At 38.5% G+C, this 11,318-nt stretch overlaps 1 protein-coding gene across 1 annotated transcript in view; it reads left to right on the plus strand.

Moving 5' to 3' along the window:
• The window catches only part of ZDHHC17 (zinc finger DHHC-type palmitoyltransferase 17), a 48,766-nt gene extending 37,644 nt beyond the window's left edge, over positions 1 to 11,122 (plus strand). Inside the window, exons 12-17 of the mRNA XM_035126738.2 lie at positions 878 to 940; positions 2,805 to 2,898; positions 3,787 to 3,870; positions 4,089 to 4,246; positions 6,016 to 6,110; positions 8,144 to 11,122. Coding sequence (XP_034982629.2) covers positions 878 to 940; positions 2,805 to 2,898; positions 3,787 to 3,870; positions 4,089 to 4,246; positions 6,016 to 6,110; positions 8,144 to 8,282 — 633 coding nt within the window. The 3' untranslated portion in view covers positions 8,283 to 11,122. The remainder of the gene's footprint in view (positions 1 to 877; positions 941 to 2,804; positions 2,899 to 3,786; positions 3,871 to 4,088; positions 4,247 to 6,015; positions 6,111 to 8,143) is intronic.
• The last annotated feature ends 196 nt before the right edge of the window (positions 11,123 to 11,318 follow it).

Below are 11,318 nucleotides of genomic sequence, written 5' to 3' on the forward strand. Positions count from 1 at the left end.
CGGCGAAGATGGAAAAATGCCACCTTGGCTGTGGTTGCAACCTGTGCCTCCATGGAAAGGGAGGCATCCAAGGTTACACCCAAGCTCTTGACAGAAGGGGCTGACACTAATTGGGCCCCAGTGAAAGATGGAAGTTGGCCCCCCCGCCCCATGTCATCCCGACCCAGCCAGAGGACCTCTGTCTTCGAAGGATTTAGCTTCAGCCGACTCCCACGTAGCCATCCAGCCACAGCTTCCAAGCACTTGGTCAATGTGTCCGGGGCCGAGGCAGGACGGCCATCCATCAACAGATAAATCTGGGTGTCATCAGCATATTGATGACAACCCAGCCCAAAACTCCAGACAGTCTGGGCAAGGGGGCGCATGAAGATATTAAAAAGCATTGGGGAAAGGATTGCACCTTGCGGGACTCCACACACCAAGGAGTGCCGCAGTGACAACCCCCTCCCTAGCGCCACCCTCTGTCCCCGACCTGAGATAAAGGAACGCAGCCTTTGTTGGACTGTACCCTGAATCCCCACGTCGGCAAGGCGGTGGTCTAAAAGCTCATAATTGACCATGTCGAAGGCGGCTGACAAGTCTAGAAGGCTCAGTATGTAGGCTCAGATGGTTCTGAATTTCTTTGAGGTGAATAAAATGGCATGAAGATATTTTTGCCCAAGCTTGAGATGGTGTTAAACTAAACGCGGAGTGTGTTAATAGAAGTTGGGATTTCCAGTGGGGTAGCTTTCCAGTAAAAACAGCCAAGAATCTCCTGGCAACTTGAAGGCTAACAAATTGTTTTATGACATAAGTTTGTTGACTAGAGTCGACTTATGAAGCATGTATGAATATGGTTCTTAAATGATTAAATATTCTTATTTTTGCTTTTCTGCAGACAATAGTGGAACTTGCAGAGACAGGAAGTCTGGACCTCAGTATATTCTGCAGTACCTGTTTGGTAGTATGCTTTTTTGCTTACATGTAATTAAATTACCAATTTTAACATCATGTCTGTTTAGAAAAAGAGTGTATTCTTTGACCTTGTGATATTCATACAGGGTATAAGTGAGCCTCTGCCAACTAAAATACTAAGCCAGCATTTGGGCATGTGAATGCCATGCTTCCTATGGATAAGTCCATAGTGTGGTTGTGATGGATCCAGAAGAAAGCAGGATATCAAAATTCCTTACTGGAGTCCCTGTCCCACTGGAGTTAGGACTCTATATTCCAGTGGGATGTCCTTGACACGAGTTCAGATGGATTTGGGTAGAAGCTTAACTTAAAACACCCATAGGTTTTTATAAGCAAAATACAGTGGCTCTCTTAAGTCAGTATAGGAATCTGGGCAGCAGGCTGTTCCAGACCTTCAAATAGAAAAATATATGTTCTAGTACACTAGGTGTGCTACGGTATCTGATGCCACTCCCTGTGGTAAGACTTCCCACTACCAAAGTATTTAGCAGGAGCAATACAAGAGTTCCTAGTAATCCTTGTGGTTCTTGTTGTTCCTATGTATCTTAATGACAACCCTAGATTAGAATCCTAAAAATAGGAGAGAGAATAGGACTGCTTCAGTTTGTGACTAAATCAAAAAGTGCATAGATCTCCGTGTGTAGAGCAAAACCATGGAAATACTTCCATTAACAACTTTAGATTAAATTTACAGTGCTATTTTAGATACACACACATCTTATATTGGCTATTTTGTATGAAATTTAGTTGTTCAGTTTGTGATGTGTATAAAGTAAATATCAACATTAGTTATTATCAACTGTCACTTGAGTGAAAGTTTTGCCTTATCTAAAACATCTGTAATGAAGTAAGCAGAATGTGCTTTATATAATAATGTTCTCAAAATATACAGGAATTGTGAGGTTGTTATGATACATTTATATTCCTATCCAGAATCTAAATTCATGCAACTCTGGACTCTTTAATAAAACCTTTAAAACTACGCTAAATACCATATATCATGTTGCATAAATTATTTGATACTATAATGGTATTTAAAACTTGTTGCTCTGTATGAAAATCTTTTAAGAACTTGAGATACGGTGAAAAATAAGTGCTCTCTTACTTTGGGACATTGATAAGATAGTCTTCACAGATCTGAGTATTTTGTATTTCATACAAATGTGTTTATTACTTGATAGATACACTATTTTTAAAAATGCAAATGTTAAATGTTGTAGGTGTCATTCTCAAGATAAAATGTCTTTTGTGTGCTGACATTTGTTTTGATGAAATGTTTTCACCTACAGCATTACAACAGTGTTGTGCTCAGTTTTTTCTATATGGAAAACAAATTATTTATGCATCCACCCATAAGTAACTGATCTAACTGCAGATGATAAAAATCACCAAAATACTTAATCTTTTGTAAACTCTGCAAGCTTTTCCATCAGTATCGTCATCAGTTTGTTTGATCTCTAATTCAGAGTTTCAGTGTCGGCAGTAAACAGAACTGTGGGAAATTCTGTTTCGCAATGGAAAGGAGGATTTTCTTGTGTTTCAATTTAATTGAGATTGGCGATTGCAAATGCTGTAAGACTTGTCTATAGTATATAAGACTTGTCTAGTGGGTGTTTGTGACAAATACAAAGCTTCCGTTTAGAGGAAAGTTAAAGTAAGGGAGGTATGTTTTTGCTAGGTGAAGCTAGAACTACAGGCTCCACGTGGTTACATTCTTCAGTTCTTGGTATCATGACATGCATGAGTAATAGAAGCAACAACAATAGCAACATTGTGTTCAAAATTCATATTAAAGATTGATAATATGAAAAGTGTGTTACATTGTATGCATGTAAAAATCTGTTGAGCAGATACGGAAACCGGTGAGGTCCAAACACTGTGGTGTGTGCAATCGATGTATAGCCAAGTTTGATCATCACTGCCCCTGGGTTGGTAACTGTGTAGGTAAGTACTGATAAGGAAGAGAAAATTTCCATCGCGTTCAGCTTTCATTCTCAAATAGTATGTGCATTTAGCATAGCACGGTTTCTTAGTATGTATTCATGTATTCACCACTGCTATCAGACCAAGAAGATGCCAAACATTTTTATTCTATAGTTTAGAAGCATAAGCAAGCTCAGCCCAGCCTCTTGACCTCCAACGGTCTTCGTCACTGGGAGCTAAAGCAGTATAGCAAATGAATACAGCAGAAAGCAGGGTTTGTTTTTTTTGTGGGGACACAGATGTTTCATGTGAATGTTTGGTAGGTGATCTTGAAGCAAGTATGGTAAAAACTTAGTTTTGAAGCTAAGTCAGGGTGTTTAAGCTTTGCATTTGAGGCACTTCCAACTGGATTCATCTCAACAGAATGCCTGAGCATTTTTAGAGACCTGATTTGTTGCTCTTTTTTCCTTTTACAGTTTTATGATGCATTAATGGTTTTATTGTGTACCACTTTCATTTTTTTGAGTTTGTGGTTTATAAATATTCAAATAAATAAATAAATTTCAGGGTAATATTAGTATTCATAAACATATGAAATAGCTTTTTTTTGGAGGAGAAAAGGTTACTGGGCTGAAGGTCAGCTTTATATTGTATATTTGCATATTGCATATTTATGCTCACTTACTCATTTACTTCTTGAATATTTCCTAATTCTTTCCCCAGGGGAGCTTGTGCTTTATTTGCAAAGCATGTGATGAACTGCATTGCCGGGCTGAAATAAGACTCTTCTAGTCTTGTGGCAGGGAAAGCTATGCTTTATATATTCTGTATTACTAGAAGCACCCTTTCTGGTCTCTTGTTAAAACGGCATTAAAAACAAATACATTTACTTCCATTTTTTCTTCTCAGGAGCTGGCAACCATCGTTATTTCATGGGCTATCTATTCTTTTTACTATTCATGATTTGCTGGATGATTTATGGATGTATCTCTTGTGAGTATTGTTTCCTGAACCATTTTCTTAATGCCTAGTTTAAGTCCTACTGTGCCTGCAACCTGCATGTTCTGTGTACCTTGATTGTTGCCTGGTAGGGTTTTTCTTTTCTTATAAAAATGCTTTTGGAAATGTTCCCCATGCAACATGCCCTGTATTCCGTAGGCTCATGTTCAGGAACATTTTCTAATGCAATGATATGTATTTTTTAATTCCAGACTGGGGAATCCACTGTCACACTACTTACACAGCAGATGGATTTTGGACATATATTACACAAATAGCCACCTGTTCACCTTGGATGTTCTGGATGTTTTTGAATAGCGTGTTTCACTTCATGTGGGTGGTTGTGCTGCTAATGTGTCAGATGTATCAGGTAGGAGAAAGCACTTAATATGCAAACAAGCAGGGTTGCATTCAACAGTGTTGCTCACTGACAGTAAAGCAGTAAGGCCAGTTGAATAGGGACAAGAGAACTTTAATTTCCCCACCCTTCCCCTTGCACCCAGCCTCCTAAATCTGCTTCAGAGGGATGGGAGATTCTCCAGAGCAGATTTGGGGTTGAGGGAGGGCTGCAGAGGAGATGGGAAATCACTGAAGATTGCTTACCTCCTCATTCTGTTGACAGAACCCTTCTTGAGAATCTGGGGGTTAATTCCATTGCATATGTGAGGATCTGAATGCGTATTGAAGTCCTTGGCTGTTTCTCCAATGCAAAGCATCAAACTTGCAATGCACTTATTTCCCAAGCCTTTGGGTGCTACCAGGTTTGATTGCCAGCAATATGGAACTTGGTTGGGTTTGGTATACAAAAATGTTGAAAAAAATAAGTGGCTACTTTCGGTTTTCATGTATCTTTTATCATAAATGATCATGAGTGACAGAAACACACAGGAGAATAGAAAAGACTTGGCGTCAAGTACATATTGGATGCAGCTGTTCTGCTGGCAAGGAATTTGCACCACTGAAATGCAATTGACTGTTTTTACACAGTCAATAAAGACTTTACCCAGGCAAGTTCAGAACATGCAAAGTCTCACTAAAGAAATTGCTCCAATTATCCATTTATGTTTGGGGGTGAGGGTTTGCTTAGATAATGAGGGTCAGCAATTAAGACACAAAAAGAAACTATTGTTAACTGGGACTTCCTGGCATGTTTCGTCACTTGCGGAAATGGAGGAGCTAAGATCTTATCTTGGATTATTAAGATGTACTATGATAATCCAAGCACAGCCTATTTGTGTCAGTGTCTCAAAATAATAGGCAAAGTAATACATAATACTAACAATGTTTTGTCAGGTAGGAATAGGAAAATGTTAACATGGACAGAGTCTAATCATATGGTAAACTTTCTCTTTAGCAGGCCCGAAGTTACTGCTTGACTGTTTTTGAAAATAAATCATTGAACCTGTTAACTCGCAGTTATTATTAAGTTCATCAAGGTTCAGAGCAACCATCAGTATACATCCAGTGTATCAAAGAGGTTTTTTGTGCATTAACACCAAACTCTATTAGCATGCAATACAGAAAAAGTGTTCCATTTAGCTATAACTTGTTTCATCTTTGTACTAAGCTGTCAAAGGTGGTCTTGGAGTTACAGCAGATCAGTTCTGGCTTCAACCTCCACTTTCTGCAGGGATTGCCTATGCTATAGATTTCCCTATAGGTGTTTTAATAGTGCATCTTATTCCAGTGGGCTTTAAGTCACTACCCGTCAACTGATAGGTTCTCACTTCAAGGCCATTTGGATTCGCTGCACTATCGAGTTCAACAGGCGGTTTGCTGTGCTGTGCAGTACCCCATGGGAAGCTGCATAGCACAATGTATCCCAGCAGGCCTGCTGATCCCAGTAGACAGTCGATTGGTGGTGATAGTAAGTCTCCCTTGCTAATTAGCATTTGGGAAAGTACTTTAAGGCTCCCTATTGTACATTGGCAGCTGCATCTCTACCTGCCGCACACCTAATGTGTATATGATATCAGATGTGGGCAGATGGATATGGTGGAACCACTTTGTGGACCAAATTGGGACCTGTGCCAGGCCTAATAAGACTTATGGGCTAGAAGCTCCCCATGCCTCCTTTAGTGGGTTTATATACTACATCTTCAAAGATTCTGAATACTTCCCCTCCTCCATTTCTCCCAGATCTCTTGTTTAGGTATTACTACAAATGAAAGGATGAATGCAAGACGATATAAGCACTTTAAAGTTACAACAACATCTATCGAAAGCCCATTTAAGTAAGTACATAGATAAAGAAACCTGGAAATGTGTTTATACAAACATACGGGTGGTATTCACAAGTGAGGGAAAGCTTAAATGGTACATGTGAACGGATTCTGTGTGCTGGGTTGTTTCCCCCCTTCCCTAAAAGGTAGCCACAGAAGATGTGAATCTCTTTCCTCATGTTCCCAGGAAAGCAGCTGAGTTAGGGGTGTGATCTTGATTGGGGAAACGGTTTGAAGGGTATTGAAGTATTTTTTTGTTGTATAGTTACTTGCTCTGGGAATTTTATACAAATTGAAATCTGGACTACAACTTCTTAAACAAATAACTGGAACATGAGCAGAAACACATTTCTTTTTAGCACCCTCAAATTCAAAACAAAACAAAATCCTAAAACTAAAAAGTATACAGTTCATTTTCTCTCTCCTTCATGCATATGCATGCATATGCAAATATTTACCATTTCATATTGTTAACATACTTGGATTCTCTTGGAAGCAATTGCGCCATTAGTACTGACATGCACAAAAAATCCTAGCTACCTAGTAACTTTAAAAATAAACATTATCATGAATGAAAGAGTATTCCTTAGAAAAAAATACTTCAGAGTACACAGACATCTGCTTTCTCTTTCCCTAATTTGGTCCCGTTTTCTCTTCTCTACGATCCCATTAATAATTGACAAAGACTCCTACATTTTTTTCTTTCCCCAAACCTCTTTGTCCCATTCGCCCTGCCTTATTCTTCCTCTTGTGTATCTTTCTTCCTTTGGAATTAAGGGCACCAATAGTATGATCAAACAGCAGCAATCTAATAACATCAAAAAGTAAAAATCTAATCAGCAGTCTGGTTGCACAGGCTGCAGTTTCTAGACTGTCTTCAAAGGTAGCCCTACATATAAGTTTTCCAGTAGTTGTCTAAATGAGGTTACCAAGGAGGAAGCCACTGAAGCCAGATTATCCATATTCAGAGAAGGATAAGGAGTGGGCCATCAGACAAAGCTATAAAGACACTCAAGCCATTGAGACCACTTTTGTCTCTGGCAATAGTAATTGATCCTTGAGAACCCGCAAACCACAGACCTGAACTTTTAGGGCAGAGCTTTCCAAACCATGTGTTGCGACACATTAGTGTGTAGGTGTGCCATGCAAACACACCCTACGTTCCTCCTGGGGGAAATGGATTAGTTTAACCTCCAGTTTGCTAATAAAACTGAATTACTGTGCCACAAAATAATGCATGTCTAAAAAGAGTGTCACCAACATAAAAAGTTTGGAAAGCTGTTTTAGGGGGAACATGACCATATCCAGAGCTGTTGAAAGCAGCATCCAGAGATATAGAATATCTGATGAAATAATGATCATACCCTCACTTGTGGGAGTAGCCAGACTGTGCAACCACCCTTAGATATGTGAATTGTGCTCCATCACAACCATGAATTCACTCAGTTCTAGCCAATTAAACTGGGTATTTGTAATTTCTCACATGTGCTATGTAATCAGTTCTTCCCAAAACCCAGTACACCAGGTCAGAAGTATTATCCCCATTATAAAGGGGGTAGATAAACTGAAGCCAAGAAATCATAGCTTCCCTAAAGCTTCCTATTGAGAGTTTAGAACAGGCATCCCCAAACTTCAGCCCTCCAGATGTTTTGGACTACAATTCCCATCATCCCTGACCACTGGTCCTCTTAGCTAGGGATCATGAGAGTTGTAGGCCAAAACATCTGGAGGGCCGCAGTTTGGGGATGCCTGGTTTAGAACCCTGTGTGGCTTCTTGGTTGATAGCTGACGCTTTTTACTCCTCGGTAGCAGTGAATGTTTCTGGTAAGTATCAACAACCACAGTTCCATAGCTGCCAAGTTTTCCCTTTTCTCATGAGGAAGCCTATTCAGCATAAGGGGAAATCCCTTAAAAAAGGGGATAACTTGGCAGCTATGCAGTTATATGTATTGAGGGGGGGGGAGGCCTCCTTAATGTTAACTAACATCGTTGCACTTGCTGGACTAACTTATATTTATGTAACCGTTTTTGTTTGTATTTTTTAGCCATGGATGCATAAGAAACATTATAGACTTCTTTGAATTCAGATGCTGCGGTCTTATTCGTCCTGTTATTGTGGACTGGACAAGGCAGTATACAATAGAATATGACCAAACATCTGGAAGTGGCTACCAGCTAGTGTAACACCCACCTCCAAACCTGTGAGCATATCGTATCTGAGTGGTGCCTGAAAATTTGTTTCTCTCAAATCCACATCCCTTGAACAGTAGCATGCTATGAATAGAGCTAACAGTGAATCTAATGGTACCTTCTCTACATCAGTTTTATTAACAGATGTAATCAAAGGACAGAATAAACTGCCAATCCTGACAACGAGGAGGAAGATGAGAAAGGGATTTTAACTGTCCTTACCGTGGGAATGATTCACAAAGACATATTCACGCCATTTTATTTCCTTTTAACTGCTTTCACAATGGAGCATGAGATTGTTAAAATACAAACATACTAAAGTCATGCTGTGCTGAACATTAAATATTTATTTCATAATTTGAACAATTTCATTGGAATTAAAGTCAAATTTTACAAAGCAGCCAGACTTTGAGATCAATGTATTATATTTCCTGTAATGGAATTTTTGTACAGATTTGCTATAGTATTATGTGCATTGAAAATGTGCATTCAGTACTCCGAAGAATCATGTGGTCTTATTGGGAATCCACCATAAAGCGTGAAGTTGTTGGAAGCAGGATGCAGGTCACAAAACTGTTACGTAAATGTAATGGCTGTTGGCTGTTAAAGCTGTCTTGTTTCTGATATATTGAATTACTCGTAATAAGCCTTGTGTGAAGATGTATATTTGGGGAGGGTGGGTGAAGTTGCACAAAATTACATCTCTCTTGTCCAGTATAAAGCCCTACTTAGGTGCATGATACGACTTTTGAAAATTAGACCACATAATAATCTGCAAAAACTAAATAAAAACGTATAATATATGCAGTCAGTGAAATGCTGGTACCTAAGTAGTAGGTACAGTTCTGCATGTTGTAGTCTACAGTCATTGGAGCATTGGAAGATGTGTGAAGCCATGTAGGTGGAACCAAAGAGTGAAAGGGCCAACTCTCAGTAATAGGGGGGCAGGGAAGGATATGACTGCAGTTAAATTGAATGTGGCTGCTGGAGAAGTAAAAACTGATCAACTCTTTTGCTTTACATAAAATGATGGAATTCAAGCTAAAGAAAGTTATAATTCCTTTGTAGCAGATTTAAGTGGGGGGAAAGCATTACATGGCTTCTTGAAGAATATGGTAATGGCAAGTGGGAAAACACCCTTAACTTTTGTTTGTCTCAAAGTTACCAGAACCAGATATATTTGAAAGGTAAGGAGTGGTATGGAGTTGCATTCCAGAAGAGTTTTATGTTGTTGAATGTGATGCACTGATTTTATGTTACAGCATTTTTATATATTCCTTGTGAATTATTCACTGCTTCCTTAACTATTGTTTACAGAGAGGCTTGAAAAATCTGTTAAGTTCTCTTTTTAAGTGCTGTAGCAACATAGTGGTTCGAGAATCCTGTGAGGGGGATTTGGGGAGGGGACCTTAATACAGTTGATCGAGACCAGTGTAAAGAATGTTTTATCTGTATATACATAATTTATCAAATAGTTTTCTCTTTGTGAGTGTGTGTGCGCGTGTGTGTGTTAGTATATTTAAAAGCTGCTCATTTCATTTTATCCAACCAAAAATGTAGGAAGATATCTAATGGGCTTGTTAGTAATGATCAATATTGCTGTTCATAGGCACTGTACCCTGCAACTTCACTGCATGTTTGATGCTTGGCAAAACTAGCATTTCCTGTAATATGCAGATTACAGGTATTAAAGCAATCTAGTGGTATTCCCGCCCCTTGCCTTAGTAAGAGGAGCAGTGAAACTGTAAATAGTCGATGTTCAGTATTTTCAAGTAGGCATTTTCCCTCTAGCTGTTTCTTTGATCACCAGGTGTGCATAGTTTGCAAGTACCAGATATCAAGATTTACAGAAGTGCAACATTAGTGTACTTGAATGTTTAATACTGGAAAAATTCAACTTAGTCTTTGACACACTATTTTTTAGGGAAAGAGAATGAAGTTGGGTACAAGAGGCCTGTGCCATTTTGTCAGATACAACTTAGAACTATAATAAGAATATATTATTCTTACAACACTACTTGTAAACTAGTTTCAAGCTGAACATGTTTGAGCAGAGCCATCTATTTCTTATTTTACATTACATGGAGTTGACTCCCTTTTGGAGAAAGTATAGCTCTGCAGAATCTCATTTGATGTTGAAAGCCCTCCGTAATCTATTTGCTAAATATATTTCATAGCTCCAGAAAAATCTGTGTTACATACATCTATATTTCTTTTGCAAGTTACAGTAATGTGCACCATATGGATTCCTTGAACAAATAATTGTGTCCTTGATAGTGAAAATGAATCCTACTTCAGTTGAGCCAAAATACTTGGTGTAAATTTTGCTTAACTGTATGCTGCAAAATTGGCAAAAAGAAAATATAATAGACTTAGAATTGCCCAGACGAAAGTTCTACATCTGTGGCAGCTAGAATAATTCTAGTAGTCTGAAAATAGGAGGGGTATTTTCTGAAATCTGGCAGATTGGGGGTGGGGAGTATCTATGCAGCATTTTTTCTACCAAGAACTCTGTTATTTATTGCAGCAGACCACATCATTCTAGAGGGCTGCATGAAAGCAATCCAAATATACCAGATATTCATTGATCTATTCAGAACAAGCACATGAAAAAATTGTTTCTGCCCTAGATAAGCTATTTTCTTTTTGCAGGTTTTAAATTTCTCAATGCTCTTAAGTTTTTTTTAACAGGTAATATGCATAAGAGCATCATTATTTTTTTAATTTACCTTATTTATAACTGTGCCAAGCATTATTTTACTACTGTCAAAATGTTGATGTATTACATGGTGAACAAAATCTGTAAAATGTTTAATAAAAATAGCACTCCTTACATAAATTAAAATTGTCATTTTTTGTAAGTTATTAATCAAATAAATACTTGTCTCCTAGATGCTAGCATTTGTCTTTACTTCAGCAAGTGTTTCTTGTTCTCACTGTTCTCCTGCCCAAAACACTTAGATCGGCTCCTTTTCTGCTAATTAGGAGGTTACTCCAAAGAGCCCATTGCTACCTCAGTAAGTAGACTAG

This window comes from Zootoca vivipara, chromosome 10 (assembly GCF_963506605.1).
Source record: "Zootoca vivipara chromosome 10, rZooViv1.1, whole genome shotgun sequence".
In the NCBI taxonomy this organism is placed as follows: domain Eukaryota; kingdom Metazoa; phylum Chordata; class Lepidosauria; order Squamata; family Lacertidae; genus Zootoca; species Zootoca vivipara.